This window comes from Chaetodon trifascialis, chromosome 11 (genome assembly GCF_039877785.1).
Source record: "Chaetodon trifascialis isolate fChaTrf1 chromosome 11, fChaTrf1.hap1, whole genome shotgun sequence".
NCBI lineage: Eukaryota > Metazoa > Chordata > Actinopteri > Chaetodontiformes > Chaetodontidae > Chaetodon > Chaetodon trifascialis.
Window position 1 is genome coordinate 27,769,497 of NC_092066.1, and position 20,050 is coordinate 27,789,546.

General features: G+C 39.3%; 1 protein-coding gene across 2 annotated transcripts in view; it reads right to left on the bottom strand.

Moving 5' to 3' along the window:
* Nucleotides 1-37: 37 nt before the first annotated feature.
* LOC139339152 (dnaJ homolog subfamily B member 6-like) overlaps nt 38-20,050 on the bottom strand; it is a 42,539-nt gene continuing 22,526 nt past the window's right edge. Inside the window, exons 8-10 of one of the 2 annotated variants that reach the window (XR_011602648.1) lie at nt 11,326-11,396; nt 5,351-5,490; nt 38-144 (exon numbers count right to left, since the gene is read on the bottom strand). Coding sequence is in view for 1 of the 2 variants with exons in the window: in XM_070974643.1 (XP_070830744.1) it covers nt 11,291-11,396 (106 nt within the window). In the remaining variant the exon portion in view is untranslated. Of the gene's footprint in view, nt 145-5,350; nt 5,491-10,744; nt 11,397-20,050 lie in introns of those variants that run through there. The other variant, XM_070974643.1, reaches the window with a different exon arrangement.

The following is a 20,050-nucleotide window of genomic DNA, read 5'->3' on the forward strand; positions in this document are numbered from 1 at the left end:
CACCTCAATCAGAAGTTGGAGTGGTGTGTGTGAGTATCTGGAACTCGTGCGGCTCAATCAGATGATGGTGGTCAGAAGCTTGCCCAGGCCAACCACGCTCACCTGGCTGTGTTCAGACCACTGAACTCCTGTATAGATCCATGGCTGGGAAAACAAGACTCTATACATTATACAAATCTGACCAGAGTAAATTAAATTATGTAATTCTCCTAAATGAGCTGTACAACCTTTTCAATGACCACAAGATGTGCTACTATCAACATTTATAAAAGCAATGACATACATTTAATGTAAAGTAGACAAAAAAAACAAACCATCCCTGTGTCATCATGACCAGAAGAACTTGCTAGGCGGCCTCAAGGAACAAATGAGTTGCTAGGCCACTTATAATCCTCATCTCCTGCATTCTCAGTGTATTACAATACATTCATTTTGTCCAAACTGACATATTTTTTAACCAAAAAGACAAAATTCATGTCTTACTCATAAAAAGTTATGTATCACACCACCCAAAAATAAATGGATAACATAACTGTTGCGTGAACTCAGAACGACATCTGAAGGAGGCATACGCCATTTCCAACCAAAAAGTGTGATCTATAAAACCAGATGGAGGAATGTGAGCACCTGTATGTGAACTCTGTCCCATGGGTAGGAACATTTTGGAGACAGGGGAAAATGCCAAAACAAATGGTGAGGTTCCAAAAATTAAATGTGAGAGGAATTGTTATATATACATGGTTAACACAAATTTAATTTCACCTCATATCAAATGTTTATTATAGATTCACATTACCATAAACATATTTGTGTTTGGGCTTGTAGTGAGCCATAATTTCCATAAGCACCTTTAAATTGTTAAAGATATAAACAAACTCAAATCTTAAATCAAAGTCATCACATCCCCATGCCTGGAGCACAGAGAAAAAGTGCTGAAGGCTAACTGATTAAATTATCATCATCTGCAATTACATGAATAGTATTAAAGAACTGCAACAGAGCATCAACAGTTTTCAATAATATCTTCTGATACTACACATATCACCAAGTACAGTTTTGGATGTTATTTAACCTTGGTTTTGTGTGTAAATTTGCTGCAGTGAACATGACTATGCTGTCTCACACTGAAGACACTGCAGTAGCTGCCATGGGTGAATGCAGACTTCAGTTGTAAAACTTTGAGTGGTTGTCAGACTAGAAAAGCGCTATACAATGAATTTTTTACCAGATGTCAGTAACAACCCAAGTAATCCACAAATACAAATAAATCAAAACAAATAAGTCTATAAATTATGTGAAATAAAGTGGAATGACACAAGTATTGAACACGAGGCAGAGGAGGTGCAAAAATGCATGGAAAGCTGAGAAAACAGCTGAAATCTGTAGAATGCAATCCTGTCCCCTAAGACAAGTCCTCATTGATGGTCTATAAAAAGGTTTCTCATTTCCAAGGCATCACACAGGAAACATCTCATCATAGGTAAAAGCAAAGAGCTCTCGCAATACCTTTGCAACCTCATTGTTGCGAAACATAGTGATGGCATTGGTTACAGACACATTTCTAAACTTCTGAACATTCCAGTGAGCACCGTTGGGGCCATTATCCGGAAATTGAAAGAACATTATTTCACCTTAAACCAGCCACAACCAGGTGGTCCTCACAAGATTTCTGATAGAGGACTCAAAAGAATAATCGTAAGAGTTGTTCAAGAGCCAAGGACCACTCGTGGGGAGCTTCAGAAAGTCCTGGAATCAGCAGGTACACTTGTTTCAAAGACCACAATAAGTAATGCCCTCAACCACCATGACCTCTATGCACACTCACCACACAAGACTCCACTCCTGAAGAAAGAACATGTAAAAGAACCCGTAAAATATGGAATCGTCCTTTAATTGACAATTAAAAGTTGCGTCCCGTATTGGTTCAATATGGATTTGTTCCATATTTTCACAAATGTCCAATACACATGTCTGTCACACACACATCAACACTAAATCTAACAATAATGAACAAAATAAAACACAGGAAATACTAAGGCCAGTAAAATTGTCGTGGCGGGATCTACACAGGACCCCCGTTGTGTGTCTGTGCCTGGCTGCCTGCGTGTGTTGCTGTCACGGTTGCCTGGAGACAGACATCACACACCGGCGCTGCTCACAACACCCGTGCCTTTTAAAAATGTCCACTACACCCGATACTCCACCACGTCCTCAAAAGTGAAAACGCTTGCAAAAGTACAGACATGAGTGGGAAGAGGCACATCCTTGGCTGGACGGCGTCAGTGGAGATGATTACTATTAGACTATTGTGGTTTGGTTGATTGTTTAGGATGTTGAGTTTTTAAAGTCGAATGAATGATCATTTATTTAATATACAGCAGTATTAGCCAATATAAATGGCCATTTAAAAAACAAATCATATTAATGGATTAACAGTTAATAAATAAATATTGTTAAGAGAAAACATATATTTTTTAAATATACATTTCCTAGACTAAAAATGTTTGTAGAGCTTTCTGTGTAATCTATGTCACAATGTTTATATTTTTGAGGAATACAGTGTTCAGTGATCATTACATAAATTCTTTTATTATTATACGTGGTTTAACTGTTTGGATGACCTCATCTGACCTATCTCATTAACTAGGTTAATTGATTGTGCAATTACTAAATTGTGTGCGTATGGCACTTTGTTATATATTTTCCTCATTGTATGTTAAATAGGGATGTAATTACGGCTTTATGTAGCCTAATTAACAGCATTTTATATGCAACAATGTTGCACAATAAAGAATGTGTTCACTGGTAATAAAGCATTTCAAGCTTTAAGTATGACCAATTGCTTTAAAAACAGTGGCACAAAATAAAACATACCACTGCTGCGGGCGCCCCACCCCACGGGAGTCGGGTCGTGGTGGTCATGGCCCCAAGGAGCTGTGGTGGGCGTCCCCTATTTTCATTTCTGAAAGGTGGCAACCCTAGATGAGACTGAAATTGAACTTTTTGAATGTCACAGCACACACCAGAAATGGCACTGCACATCACCCCAAAAACACCATACCAACAGTGAACTTTGGAGGTGGGAACATCATGGTGTGGGGTTGTTTTTCAGCACATGGTACTGGCAGACTTCATGTAATTGAGGGAAGAATGAACAGAGTAATGTACAGAGACATTCTTGATAATAATCTGCTGCCATCCACCATGATGCTGAAGCTGAAGTGAGGGTGGACATTTTAGCAAGACAATGATCAATTCAATTCAATTTTATTTGTATAGCGCCAAATCACAACAGAAGTTGTCTCAGGACACTTTCCATATAGAGCTGGTACAGACCAAGCTCTTGATCCCAAGCACACAGCCAAGAAAACTCTCAGTTGGTTTCAGAGAAAGAAATTAAAGCTACTAGAGTGGCCCAGTCGATCACCCAACTTAAATCTGATTGAAAATCCATGGAAAGAACTGAAGATCAGAGTTCATAGAAGAGGTCCCAGGAACCTTCAAGATCTAAAGAAAGTGTGTGTAGAAGAATGGGCCAAAATCACACCTGAGCAATGCATGCAACTAGTTTCTTCATACAGGAGGCACCTTGAAGCTGTCATTACCAACAGAGGCTTTTCTACCAAGTATTAAATCATTTTTAATTTTGCATGTTCAATACCTTTTGCCCGTGTCATTCCACTTTATCTCACATAACTTAATTTATGGACTTACTTGTTTTGGTGTCTTTGTATTTGTGGATTACTTGGGCTGTTACTGACATCTGGTGAAAAATTCATTTCAATAGCCCCATTAGAAATAAGTTTACTGACAAAAATGTTGATGCATTCAATACTTACTTTCTCCACTATATGTGCCATGTACATTTTTAGTATGCACTGCTTTATGAATGAGACCACAGATCAGTTGTTATTGTGTTCGAGTGCTGTGTATTTCTAAACTAATTTTCAATCAAATCAGAAGAAACGCTTTCAGGGGCACCTCGATAACTTGGTTTTCTCTACTACAACACCCAATGCAGGGTGAGGAAGAAAGTGTCAGTATGGGCCTAGCAGCTCGTTTTTGCCTTGGAGTCCTCTTGCAGGTTAATCTGACCATGCCTGCAGAATGTTTAAAAGAAGCAGAGCTAGGGATTGGGTGGCACTGGATAGGTCAAATCTACTAATTTCCTAAAATATCATTAGCAAGGCCATAAGGTCATAACCTGCATGTTTAGAGAGTGACACAGATAGGTAATTCTTTATAGAGATATTCATCTGCAGTAAATTACTTTGGTTCAGTCAGTAGAAGACCAAATCAAAATTACAAATCTGAGTATTTACATTAGAAAGCCATATTCTATCCACATTATGGTTGGAAATATTATAGATGTGATACATTGCAATATCTGGAAGCCCTGTTAAACCCTGGAGATTCATCAGTACCTAGGAAACTTTGGTATGTTTAATTATCAAGAATCCTTTCATTAAATCACTGAATAATGAAACTTTATGTCTGTCTGGGTCTTCTTATGTAATGTATACCAATTTGGAATTTTAATCCACTGTCTGAGAATGAATGGAACCTAAATGCATTTTTTTTTTTTCTCGGAAGCCTTTTTCCTGTTGGACTATAAAGGCTTATGTTGCCATTAGAAGCCCTCTGACTGTGGAACCTTTATCTGATTGTGTAATGGAGTTCCACAAATCCCAGTAGTGGCATTAGGCTTCGTCTCCCTTGGATCAAGTCTGCCTTAGTTAATTATAGACCGTCTATCTTCTCCTGGGACACTCATGGGACACATGGCTACGTAAGGAAAGAAGCTGCTGCGTCAATACTAAAAAATCAATCTAATCTAGTCTTTCCCCTCCAGAAATGAATTACAAACAAATTACAAACAGTTATATTAATAAACTGACTTTACAGTTTGTATCTTGGGATTATTAAACTGAGATTCACTGGATTGCAATTAAAACTATTGTAACAGGTGAGATAGCTGACATTAGTTTGTTCTCTCCACTTTCTTTTTCAAACTAGACCTAATGAACTGCAGAGACAGGTGGAATCGTGGACATACAAACCAGAATAAAAGCCCAAAGTGAATGCGTCCAGTTCATTGTCAAGAGATAAAGGCGACTCAGGCTTAACCTGTGATTATACACCTAAGTGTATAAGTACAAGTTCAAAAAGTACAAGGTGGACAGAAAGTGGATATAAATAATATCTGGACGAACACACATCACTTTGTTGACTGTTATATTTGATTTCCTCCAATTAATGTAATCAATAGTAGCTTACCATCATTTTTAAAGTCTATATTTTTAAATATATTAAACAGTCTATTCAGTAAAATAATTTCCATGTAGCCCACCTCTGTGTTAACCGATGATATTTCGGAAAGCCGAACTCTTGCACTGCCAGGAGGTCCCACCATAGCATCCAGTTAGTTATTTCAGCTGCTTCGCCTCCACTTTGACTGCTGATTCATGAAGCCCGAGAGCACACAGACTGCTGCAGATCCACATGTTGAAGGGGGAAAAAAAACAAACAAACAAAAAAAACTGTCAGTGCAGGAGAGGAATGTCCCAGAATGTATGTCTGCTCTGCTGAGCGCCACGAGGAAACACACACATTAGATACAGAAAGAGAAGCGTGAACCGGATGGCCCGGAGAGCTACCAGCCCCAAGGAAGAGAGAATAAAGGGATGAGATAGGCTGGGGGGGGGGGGAGGACACGGACACTGAGAAAGACAGAGATAGGGAGCGAGCAGGGGGGAGGAAAGGGGGAGAGAGGGAGAGAAAGAGACAGAGGGAGAGCGAGGTAATTGGATTGAGGCGTTCAGCACCAAGGACAGCTCCAGATCAACAGCTTCTTTCCACTGAACTACAGGCTGCTCGGCTCCTCTGCTGGTCACATTCTTTTTCTCTTAATTTCAAGTCTGTAAGGGCCCTCAGTAAGGATAATACTGCACGTGCACTCAACCTCCGTAGGAACAATGATGTCATCATCGGATAAAGAAACAATGATTTTGCCTGAAAAACCTGTTTATTTATCTGTTTATCATGGCTCACTGTCTGAAATGCACATTTACAATGTGAAAAATTTGAAGAAAAAAAAAAGTACAGACTTCATTTGGTTGCCCCTGTAACTTCAGTAACCATTTAGTGGCATGTTTAAACATGCAGACACGTTGTACTTGTGTGGCAGAGGGAGGGGGATATAATATGGGGGGTATGCCTACTATGATGACATATTTAATTAAGACACAAAGTTGATTTTACAGTAGCCCTTCCTATCCCACCTGCCTTGCATGTTTTACTCTCCATCCAGACTAAGTCAAAGTTACTGTGGCTCAGTAACTGATCTCTGAAAGTGTTTCTGCACCCAGAGTCCAATCCAGAGACATTGCAGTTCATAGTCCTCTAGATACCCCACTAAACGTGTTTTTTATGTAAAGTAGTGCATAGTGCTATAGTGCATAATGACAATTTCAAATTCAACTTTTGGTGGTATGGTGGAACGGTGGAAACACAGTCATCTCACAGCTAGAAGGTCCCGGTTCGAATCCTGCTGGGGGCGTGTCCTCCACCATGTCTTTCGGTGCCTGCTGCTCGAGGAAAAAAGGGCCTTTCTGTGTGGAGTTTGCATGTTCTCCCCGTGTTCACCTGAGGTATCCTCCATAAAAATACCCCCACTAAAAACACGCAAGAAGATCACCACCTGACCAATGGTGACAACAATGGAACTGGTCCCCGGGCACCGGTCGATTGGCAGCCCACCGCTCCCGGTCTGCCGTGGAGGAAGGACTGACCATGGATGGGTCAAAAGCGGAGACAGAATTTCACAAATGCATGGTGTGTGTAGTTTCCTCCTAACTCTGCATGTTGTGTGTAATAATTGTGACGAATAAAGGAAATCTTAATCTTAACTGCTTTTGTCAGCCACACAGAGGCACTGCAACACCTGTTAACTTCTTTATATAGTTTATTATTTATTTATAATGTTTGTGTTTAATTGATATACATATCTCTTTCTAGTTAACATTCATCCCAATAGGGGACTTGAGCGGTGCATTAGCTTGATTCCTAAAAGCAATGACTGCACTCCTCAATTGGAGGTACGTCCACAGAGGTATTTGTTCTGAAGAGACTTCTGAGTTAATATCTGCAAATGACTTAAACCCTTTGTCATTATAAAGATCACCTTCTTTGTCAATCTTCCTCACATATGAATTGTGCCATCTAATAGGTTTCCCCCCATCACCACTGATGGCTTATCCCAAGTCTGCATCCATGGGGACTGTGTCACAGGTTCTTCAGTATAGCTATGTAACTTCTTCCAGATACAATACTTACTTAGACATCAATGTGAAGACCTTCAGTGCGTTGTTAGGTAAAAAACAAAACACTGTTTTAACTGACTGGACATGAAGATTGCATCTCAAACTGTCACAGGTGGTTTAGGCTGACTAAACTAAAAGAATTGTCTTCAGAACTGTATGCATACTGAATGCCCAATGATAAAACTGAATATTGAACAATGAATGTTGAATCCTCCTTTGTCTTTAATGTTTGCAGAGTTTCAAGCCTGCTTTTCCCCCCATCCCATATAAAGATTAATTAACAATGTTAAGCTATATGCCATTTTGTGAGAACTTATTATGGAGGCTGTAGTTGACAGTTCAGAAAGAAGAAGGACCTCTGAACAATTTGAACAATTCACTTTATAACCAGAGAAAGAAGAGAAACACTGTATTGCTCTGGACACTCTCTTGATTAATTGCTGTGGCTGGGTATTGAACAAGATATCATCATCTAGATGCAAAGCAATCTTGTGAACCTTGTCACTATGTATATTTTCATCATCTCTTATAGCAATAGTAATGCATTCAAGGGCCAGAATAGCAAAGGAGAAGAGCCAAACCCCCATGTCTAATCCCACTATTGAGTTTAAAACCTGGGGATGCCTGACCATTTGTGATAACTGAGGCATAATACCTGAATATATGATTCTCACAATTCTGATATATATGGAACAAAATCTGTAAGAATTCAAAATGTTGAGTACATATCCCCACTCTACCCTGTCACAGGTTTTCTTCTCGACATCTAAAGACAATATGGTAGGACTGGGGGAGATACCTGTGTAACATTTTTATATTGCATAAATGCTTGGCATTATCAGCACCATACAATTTCTTATGCACTCAAGCTGATAAGCATGCATTTGGTTACATATCACCTTCTCCAATCTATTTGTTAATACCTCAGCCAAGACTTTCACTATTGATAGAGGGGGCCAGCTCTCACATAAACTGTGGTCTTTATTTTTTTTAGGAATCCAAAATGTTGACGCTGTATTAGAGATTGCAGAAAATGATTCTCTTTTTGAAAAATGATTATAATGAGCAAAAACGCAGAGGAGTGAGTTTATCATGACAAAGCATAGAAATCTTGAGAGAGACCATCATGACCAGGTGGCTTTCCAGTGGCCATTTGATGAATAGCTGGATTAGCGAATGAAACAGTTATGTCATTTTCCAGGAGCCTTCTCTCCTCAGCACTAACAGAAGACTGTTGAATATACTTGAGAAAAAGCTCCCCATTCTGGTTAGGAGATACCTGACCAGAAGCAGTTGATTCTGATTGATACAGCTTTTCATAATAATCTATAAAAATAAAACTGATTTCTTAATCATTTCACACCAGATTACCATGCTTATCTTTTCCAAGATGTGGATACATTCCTACTTTTATCGTTTTCCAATTTCCAAGCTAAAAATTTTGTGCATCTTGCACCACTCTCTTAATATCTAGCTTGCGTTCTTAGCATATTTTCAGCTTCGCTTGTGAGGAGAGAATTAAGCTGAAGTCTCAGGCCTGAGACTCCACTGACTCTTTTGTGTTACTAACCTCTGTTCTAATAGTCAGACTGCAATTGTCTTCATATTATTAGAATCACTGAAAAAATTGGAGCTGTGGGCAGTTTTTCCACATCTGAAACCAGGCAAAGAAAGATGTCCAGATTCCACAGGATATCATTTGGCGACATCATGCCACAAATAAATCTGACTAGACATGACAGAAAATGTAAGTTAAGTAAGTTTGTGATAAGTGAGAAAAGTAATGTTTCATACATACTGTACCCTTTAATAAACACTCTGTAGTTACTGTAGTATATGCAGTTGTTTAGCAATATGTAAATTCAACAAGACACCTCATAGCAATCCACACCTATCCACTTTCCAATGCTAATTATGGTCGGAGTCACAGGAAGTTAACAAACTCCTCCCAGAGAACCTTAAATTATTGTCAGATGGACCTTTTCAGCACAGTGTGTCTGTCCAGTGCCCTGAATGTCTGCACAATGGGGCTTCCTGAACAGATGGTGAACCACATCAAGGACAGTGGTGTTTTCTACACTGAACTCCAGACACCCTGGGATAGGATGATACTAATTCAGATAAACTGTGATTGTTACTAATTGAGGAAAACCTCAGGGTTGCAGTTTATAAAGATGATTGCAAAACTGACATCTAAAACACATGAAGTTCTGATATATTGGCATATTGACATTTTCTCTTCGGCACTACATACCACAACAGACCCGTACAATGTTTAATTTGTTAGAATGACAGATTGTAACAGAAGTCTTTCATTCCTCAGTCAGTAAAACCAGAATCTGGGCTCTTAGTGGGCCAGGGGTAAATCTACACAGAGGATGTGATGTAATGCAGGGCGTGTGTACCTGTGTGGGTAAGGCACTAAAGGTGGAAGCAAGTAATGAAACAGAGTGCACTGCAGGGGGACAATTTTTTTTGTTTGTTTTTAATATATCACTGTAATACAAATTTTGGTTTGTAATGTTTTGGTATGTCTATGAAACACCACCTTGTCATTCAAGACACATTTCTAACAAATCTGACAAAGTGAAATTTAATGTAATTGTGAGCACTGACACCCTGGTTACTACCCATGTTTACGCTCTTGACATTGATGGCTGGAACATAACTGTTTTTCTACCTCAATAACAATCAACAGCACAGAGATCAGCCAAGATTTCAGCATCCTGAAAACAGGATGAAAATCAGCTTTACTGGTTTACAAAATACACAAAATTTCTTCCATATTATCATTTATTAACTCTGATTGCAAAAAAGTTGCAAAAAAACAAAAAAAAAGAACGGACACTGTGAAAAACATACAGACAGAATGCGATTACTTGCTAAACCTTTTGACATATACTTCGAAAACAGTACAAAGAAAATATCGTTAATGTTTTACTTCATCAACTTGATAGATTTTTGTCAATATATGCTTATTCTGAATTTGTTGTGACAGGGTGAACAAAAGACTGAGAAAGTTCAGGAAAAAACACATTCCACAAGTTCATTGGTACAGGTGATCGTATGATTGTATGATGAAAAGGGCATCCTGGCAAGCAAGGTTAACCACTAAGGTTCACAACTTTGTGAAACACATGAATAAAGGATATTACTACATAGGCTCCGGAAGACAACACATTGGTAAATACAGCTTATTTGCAAATGACTGCATTCTGTTTTTATTTGTTTTACACAGTGTCCCAACTTTTTTGGAATCAGGGCAATTGAATGCCTTCCAATATTCGTGCACCATAAAGCAACTTTAAGACTTAACATCAACAGGTGTACATGCATTATTAAATAAACAAAAACACATTGGTATTATAACATATAAAATTGCATAACTCATCTTAACAGCATTATATTTAAAAAAAAAAAAAAAAAAAAAAAAGACTATGAAGAGTTTAGACAGCAGTAAACAGATGGGGGAGATCAGTTATTCCTAGCCACTTTTTAAAATCAAATTCAACATGTTTTAGAACTTTCAGATGAAAAAGTCATGCTTGTTTTCTGAACACACTGTTTGTACTGTCTGCAGACAGACTGACACGCAGTGAAGTGTATACAGAAAGTACTGGAAGGGGCGAGGGTGTCTGGTCATATACATCAGAACAACACTTAGGTCCCAAACACTAAAACAATAAAACCACCCTGAGCCAACATGTAAGGACAGCTCCAATTCAGAAATACATGAACAGAATGCATAGAAAAATCTGCGTTCAAATCCTGTGATTTGAATTATAAATGAGAGTCAACAGGGAGAGGACATGAGGGGAAATAAACATAACCTAAGTATGTACATCAAAACAACAGTAGAGCACTATTATTACATTGTTGTGTAGCTTTTTCCCCTTCTGTTTCAAGCTCAAGTTTGTTGGTATGTTTGTGCTGAGGTAACACCCCTTCAGTAGAGGATGCTTCCGTCTTTACTTGTGTTCCAGCCGCAGCAGCTGCTCCTTACCGTTAATGGTTAATGACCGCAGCTGCCCATCCTCTTCCACCTCCACCCGCTCCTGACCATTCTCCACAATTCTGGTGGAAGAGAGACCCACAAGGAAAAGAGGGTGTGAAGGAGGAAAGAATGTACATGCAGTTTTAAAACAGACTTCACTGACACAAACCCTCCTAAACAGAAGAAACTGAGTTCTCAGCTTAATGAGAGACATTGATGGGTTCATCCATCCATTTAAGAGATGTATTTTGTTAATCAAAAAGGTTTTTATCGAGCAAAGATACAGACACAATGCTTGTGCCTCACCATCTACAATCCACAATTTTATCTGTTAATTAATTGAAGGAACAAGAAGACTGTCAAATTTTATGTCATTGAACCCATTATCACTATGCCAATATGCAATGTCTATTCCTGAAATTTATAGAGCGGCAGGGGAAAAAAAACCCAACAACAATTCTATACTACCCTTTATAGTTCAGAGCCACCAAATAACTCATTGCATATCCTCCATTTCTTAGACCAATGTTTCTCCATTCCGGTCCTCAGGCCCCACAGTCCTGCATGTTTTAGATGTTTCCCTCCTCCACCACACCTGATTCAAATGATCAGCTTGTCATCAAACTCTGCAGTGGCCTGATAATGAGCCACTCATTTGAATCAGGTGTGTTGGAGCAGGAAACATCTAAAACATGCAGGGCAGTGGGGCCCGAGGACCGGAATTGAGAAACACTGTTTTAGACAATTCTTGACAATTCTGAAAACTGGGCCACAGATTAACAGGGAGATATTGACAGAGGAAGTGCACAAGCAATTAAATCTACGCAGGGCAACAAAGCACCAGGCTTCTCGATTGAAATATATAAAGAATTTGTTGTCAACATGGCACTGACGCTTACCCTGATGTACCAGGAAATTTTCCATCAACAGCAACTGCCTCAAACTATGACACAGGCAATCATATCAGTATTGCTTAAAAAAGATAAAGATCCCTTGATGTGTGATTCATACCCCCTATAAGCCTAATGAGTTGCGATTATAAAATCCTTACAAAAATCTTGGCCACCTGTGTTGAAGCTGTAGTCCCAAAGGTTGTTAACCCGGACCAAACTGGTTTTGTGCTAGGCAGACAGTCATTCTACAACATGTATTAAATGATTATTTAATGTACTGTATGCACCTCACTCTGTAGATCAGACAGAAGTAGTGATTTCTTTGGATGCCAAGAAGGCGCTGGACCGCATCGAATGGCAATATTTGTTCACTGTCCTTGAAAGGTCTGACTTTGGTTCATCATTCCTAACATGGGTTAGAATTATTTAAATATTTATTTATTTATTTATAAAATTTCCAATTAATCTTACGGATAGAGACTACTCTTATTCCCCTTTTAAACTTGAATATAAGGTATTCACATATCTTGGAATCAAAGTCATCCATTCAATGGGGGAGTTATATAATCAGAACTTTAAAATATTATTTAAGTGAACACAACAAGATTTCAAGAAATGGTCAACACTGCCAATTTCATTAGCAGGCTGCATTAACATAGTTAAAATGACAGTCTCACCTAGATTTCTCTACCTTTTTCAAATGGTTCCCATATTCATATCCAAGGAAACCTTTCAACAACTAAAGCATTGACAGAAGTCTTGTGCATGAGGACATAGTAACTTAAAATGGTATATAACTTTATTTCAAATCAATCAATAGTAACAATAAATGTTTTTTTTTTGTCACAATAATAACTGGGTGCAAAATTAAACTGTCAAAAAGTGTCCTGATGTTCACAGCTTGGTAAAGCCCATAACATCTGTTTTTGCAAGGACAAAAGGTTTGTGTCTTTAAATGATTCAACCAATTACAGACGAGAGTTTCACCTGTGACAAATCCTGGAATTAACACATTCCCAGGTGTGTATAAAAAGAATCCCAGCACACCAAGCCTTCATGTGAAGTGCAACCTGAACTTCTGACAACATGCCAAAGATTCAACTACAGACCAAAGTGCTGATCATAAAGAGCCTGAAGACCAAGTCTGCTGCTAAGGTGGCAGACATCTTCAATGTATCCAAATGTCAAGTGGAGAGGATAAGAAAAAAATATGAAGAAAGTGTTGACGTTCATGGCAAGCCCAGGTCAGGCAGACCCCGTAAGACAACTGTTCAAGAGGAGCGTCTGTTGCTTCAACAGTCCATGGCCAGCCCTTTTTCAACTACAGCAGAGCTACATGAGAACTGGTCATCAGAAACCCCTGTATCTACGAAAACGGTTTGTCGAATTCTCTCTCATGGTGGTCTCCATGGCCGAATTAGTGGTCAGAAACCAGCATTAAACAGAAGACAACAAAACAACCGTGTTGCATTTACCAAGGCCCACACCTTGCAGAAAGGATGGACAGTGGAAAAATGGCAGAGGAAGGTTAATTTTTCTGATGCTTCATCCATTGAACTGCATCCCAATCGCCACAAATACTGCAGAAGACCTGTTGGAACCCACATGGACCGAAGATTCACCAAGAAAACAGTCACATTTGGTGGAGGAAAAATCACGGTTTGGGGTTACATCCAGTATGGAGTGGATGGCAACATCAACAGCCTGAAGTGTCAAGAAATCCTTGCTGCCCATTACATTCCAAACCACAAAAGTGGGCAAATTCTTCAGCAGGATGGCGCGCTTTCTCATACTTCAGCCTCCACATCAAAATTCCTGAAAGCGAAGAAGGTCAAGATGCTCCAGGATTGGCCAGTCCAGTCACCAGACATGAACATTATTGAGCATGTCTGGGGTAAGATGAAGGAGGAGGCTTGGAAGATGAAACCAAAGAATCTTGATGAACTCTGGCAGTCCTGCAAGACTGCTTTCTTTGCCATTCCAGATGACTTCATCAATAAGTTATTTGAGTCATTGCCAACATGTATGGATGCAGTCCTTCAAGCTCATGGGAGTCATACACGATACTAATTATTTTTCCCAAGGCACCATGGCTTTATGTTCTGATGTTGTTGTAGCATGTTTGTGTATTCAAAATGAAGTATAATTTCTATCGTGCATTATCTTTTGTATGTGACAACACTTTTGTCCAAGCAAAATCTGACCTTTCTGTTCTAATTAAATGATAAAACTCAGTGAATGATACAATACTTTATTTTGGTATAATACGCATAATCTAGGGGCCTTTGCCTTTCATAAAAGCTATTCCGATTCCAACTGATCAACTACAAGTCAAGTTATTATTTGTTGTTCCTACAACATGGATAAGCGACAAGACTTTTTTCAGGGACTGTAGAACGATTTATTTCATCGTTCACGTGGAACAATTCAAACCTCAGGATGAAGAAGATATATTTGGAAGTCCCCAGGGAGACAGGGTTAGGCTTGCCTAACTTGATCCATTACTACTGGGCTGCGAATATCGTCAAACTTTTACAATGGGCATTTATTTATGAGAATAAACAGGGCACAGATAGGCTCATATGGAACTCTTATCCAATCCTTTATCAATACTTACCTCTCCACTACCATATCCGTAACATACAATTAACAAACCCGGTGGTTAAAGCTTCACTTAGGATATGGGTACAATTTAGGAGGCATTTTGGATTAAAGCATGTTTGCAAACTTCTCCCAGTAGCAAATAATCAATTTTTCCCACCGTCTCTTTTGGATAATGCATTTCAGTACTGGCATAGGAATGGACTGGTGTTTTTCTGTGACCTTTTTACAAACTGTACGTTTACATCATTTGAAACTCTTGCTAAAGACCATAACATAGCCAGATCCCAGATTTAAGGTACCTTCAAATTCACAGTTTTGCCAAGGAAGTGTTTCCCACATTTCCTCACCTGCCACCCAGGAATCAATGAGACGATATTCTTGGACTAGATCACTTTGAGAGGAGGAATGTCTCTACAATCTATGCATACAGAGATTGAAACATATCCTGGGACAAAACAAAATCTGCTTGGGAGAGGGATTCAGGTGTGGAGCTTTCTGAGGATTCGTGGCGTGACAGTTTAACTTGTATACACACCTCATGTGTATACGTCATGGTCTAATTCAATTTAAAGTGCTTCACCATCTTCACTATTCGGGAGAAAGGCTTGCCAGACTCTTTGCCACTGCAGACGCTGACTGTCCGATGTGCAGCCATAGTCCAGCCTCAATAGGACACATGTTCTGGGCGTTCCCCTTCCTTAACAGCTACTGGGGACAGATATTTGATGTTTTTACGCATATCTGTAAACAAACCATGACACAACCCCTGATTTTCACACAGCCATCTTCGGTATACCTACCCCGAACTGAAATGTCACATCTCTGCAGGCAAATGCTTTAGTGTTTGCTTAATTTCTGGCTCACAGACGTATTCTTTTTAATTGGAAGTCAAATAATGCCCTGTCATTCTCACAGTAACTAAGAGACGTGCTGTCTTTTCTGCACTGTAGAAAAGCTCTGATGTAAAGTATGTAAAGCCCGTAACACTTTGTTTTGACCTGGAGTTCTTTCATCAACTTTATCGAAAACTTTCCCTTCCAGTGACTGTACTATCTACCTGGTTGTAACCACAATATTTACACAGAAGTATGGGTATACTTTTGCTTTGAATTGAAATGAGATGTACCTTTCTAGTCTCCTGTGATTTGTTTCTGTATTTTTTTTTTTTTTTTTGTCTCCCTATTTGAGTCTTGGAGGGAGGGGTGGGGGAGAGTGGCATGTGTTTATAAATACTTGTTATTTTGGTTGTTTGTATATTGTATATGACTGTTCTCATAATTTCAAAAATGTAAAATAAAATTTTCCCAAAAAAAAAGCAAGCAATGTCTCGCTTTACACCTGTAACATATCTTGCATTGTCTGAAAAATTTGAAAGAAGAATGCCCGCAAGATGGTGAATGTACATGTTAACCAAACTTTGTTACAGTAGGTAATAAGTATATCCGATGAACCCAAGTTTCTTCAGTTTATATGAGAAACATTACAATCACCATAACATAGAGTGAGCTTGATTTTTTTTACAATTTCACATCACCTGAACTTTCTTGCACCGCCATAATGTTGGGTGACATTTGATCAAAAAAACTGAAAATCCAGGGAAAAGCTGTGTTTGCTCAACTCTGCAGTTGTCCACTGCCTTCATGCAAGACAAAAGTAACAATAAGTGTATATAAATGCAACCAATTGTAACTGTGTTATTTAAGTAATTGGTGGAATTACAACATTGACTGTAACTTACTGTAGTGCTGAGCAGATGGACACTCCTAGGGTGTGGGTTAAGCTGCTTTCTATTCACTTTTCACTAAGTCGTGTACAAGATGGCGAAGCACAAGCGGCAGCAGTGTGATTCTGTGTTTTTCCTCATGTTACTTCCGTCACTAGTCTCAGTCGATCGTGCGTACGTATGGATGTATAACTGGTGAGACGAGTGATCTGCTTTTTACTCTTTTCTGGAATGCTTAAATCAGCGTTGGGAGATCCACTGAACCACAGCTACATTCTTTACAGAACGGAGAAAGGGATGCAGAGTTGGGGCGAAGTGCCGTGAAAAGTAAAGACAGTACAAACCATTATTATCTTATTATGGGGAATGTAAGATCTTTCGCAAATAAGATGGAAGATCTAACAGTGCTAACCAGTGCTAACCCCGTCAGCCGATGCAACAGCAGCAGCATGCAAGCTGCTGCAAACTGTGGTCTCACAGCTGCAGACACCGCACCCCCAGGCCCTCCTCCTCATCTCTGGGGATTTCAATCATGCTTCCCTGTCTTCCACTCTCCCCAGTATGTTAAATGCCCCACCAGAGACAATAGAACACAGGACCTACTGTATGCAAACACTAAGGATGCTTACAGCCCATCAACTCTCCCCCTGCTGGGCCATTCCCACCACAATCTGGTTTATCTGCTCCCTGCATGCATACCTTTGGTGAAAAAACAACCACCAACCATCAGGCATGTGAGAAGGCAAGGCAAGGCATATTTATTTGTATAGCACAATTTATACACCAGGCAATTCAAAGTGCTGTACAGAAGCATACAAATACATTAAAATCATACATTTAAAAGAAAGAAAGAAAGAAAGAAAGAAAGAAAGAAAGAAAGAAAGAAAGAAAGAAAGAAAGAAAGAAATTAGAAGAGAACAGAAAAATAAAATACATTTAAAGGAAAATCAAAAACAGAAGCCAGTAAAAAATAATAATTTCGCATTTAGAATGATTAAAGTCACTGAGCAGACATATTTGCTTTAAGCAAAAGCTGGAGCAAATAATAATGCTTTCAACCCTGATTTAAATGAGCTGACACTTGGTGCAGACCTCAGGTGTGCAGGGAGAATGTTCCACAGGTGAGGACCATAATAACTGAAAGCTGCTTCACTTTGTTTGGTTCTCATTCTGGGAACACACAATAGACCTGTCCCTGATGACCTGAGAGGTCTGGATACTTCATATGGAGTTAATTAATCTAGAATATATTTTGGTCCTAGACCATTTAATGCTTTGTAGACCAACAGTTAGATTTTAAAGTCTATTCTTTGACTCACAAGAAGCCAATGTAGTGAGGACTGGTGTGATATGGTCCATTTTTCTGGTGTTTGTAAGGACTCGTGCAGCATTTTGAATCAGCTGTAGTTGGCTAATTGTTTTTTTGTTTAGGCCAGTAAAGACTCCATTGCAATAGTCCAACCAACTGAAAATGAGTGCATGAACATGAAGTTTTTCCATGTCTTCTTTGGATAGACAACCCTTAATTCTGGTTATATTTTTCAGGTGGTAGTAAGCTGATTTGGTAATGAGCTTTAAATGGTTCTTAAAACTCAGGTCAGAATCAATAATTACACCAAGATTTCTGGCTTTATCTGTTGTTGTCAGTGACATGGAGTTAAGGTGAGCACTGATCTTTGACCTTTCATTTTTGGGGCCAAATACAATTACTTCTGTCTTATCTACATTAAGCTGAAGAAAATTCTGGCACATCCACTCATTGATTTGATGAATACACTCACTCAGTGAAAGTAAGGGACTGTAGTCATGTGATGACACAGAAATATAAAGTTGTGTATCATCTGCGTAAATATGATAACAAATATTATGATGCTCCATAATCTGAGCTAGGGGCAACATGTAGATATTGAAAAGAAGTGGTCCAAGAATGGACCCTTGTGGCATCCCACACATTATCTTTCTTCATTCAGATACATGCTCACCAACTGACACAAAGTAGTCTCTATTTTGTAAATAGGATTTGAACCAGTGTAGTACAGTACCAGTAAGTCCCACCCACTTTTCCAGTCTGTCAAGAAGTATGTCATGATCAACTGTATCAAAGGCAGCACTGAGATCTAATAATACTAAGACTGAGGTTTTGGAAGCATCATGATTCAGATGTATGTTATTTAAAACTTTGATAAGTACAGTCTCAGTGCTGTGGTGTGGACGAAATCCAGACTGAAATGTATTAAAAAGATTGTTCTGCATCATGAAAGCATGCATTTGTTGAAAAACAACCCTTTCAATAATTTTTCCTAGAAAGGGAAGATTCGATATTGACTTTTTTTTTCATTCAAGCCGCAGGTAATTGGTCAACTACATGATGTGTGGTGGCTTCAGTGTGTATGCACTGAGCAGGAGGGGGAGGAGCGGGGGTTACAGACACAGTGCGTGCACGCACACGCACGCACGCACGCACGCGCACACACACACACACACACACACACACACACACACACAGCCTTTAAGAAGCAATTTTCAACTGGCCATTCAATAAATAGGTTGTAAAAGTAAAATCTGCAGTCAAGTGTCATTTGTTTAAGCTGCCACAGCTCCCTGCCCCCGCTGCTGAAAAAAATCCTAGAGGAAACACTGAGGTGGACTTGGAGGAGTTGGAGCTGCACACTGTTTGTCTTATCCTTGAAATTTTATCTGTAAAAAAGGCTGAAAAATCATTGCATGACTTGTTGGATAGCAGTTCAGGAAGGACTGATGCTGAGATGCTGAGATGCAAAGTGCGGGCATTATTACAGTTTCTGTTGATAATCTCTGAGAAGAATGCTTGCCTTGCCTTCTTTAGTTCATGGTTATAGGTGTGGAGAATCTCATAATGAACCTGGAGTTTGGTTTATCGCCACCTGCCCTGCCTTTTTCCTTCCTGACAAAACTTTGGTCTTAATTGGGGCGATGGAGTCAATAATAGTCGTAACTTTGGAAATGAAACTTTTTACAAGGTCATCAGTTGAAGCTGAGGCCAGTGTTGGTGATGGTGTAAAAGACTGAGTGAAGACTGCACAGGTGTTATCATTAATATGACGCTTTTTGATTACCTCTGTTCCACTTCTGTTAAGAATAGCAGGTGTGGCCATTTTAAATGACACACAGTAGTCAGATCAGAAAGTGCAACATCCATCACCACAACCTCAGAGATATTAAGCCCTTTGGAAAAAACAAATCTAATACATGCCCTTTGTTATGTGTTGAATGTGTTACGTGCTGAGATTCTTGCCTCCCTCTATTTCCCTCTGTTTCAGTCCCTTTCAGAATGCGCTGTTTCTGGTGTCTGGAGCTTTAAATGCAAATGAGCTGCTGCTGTCCCACCCATGTTACCGTGGTAACGGGAAGAACGGAGAGCATAGGCTCACGTTGCACTATGCATGTGAACGTAGCGGACATGGTGGCAGTAAACAGACAGAGTTCGTCAGTAGTTGAACCGTACGTGTTCGAACCTGAATCGAATCCTGAAGGA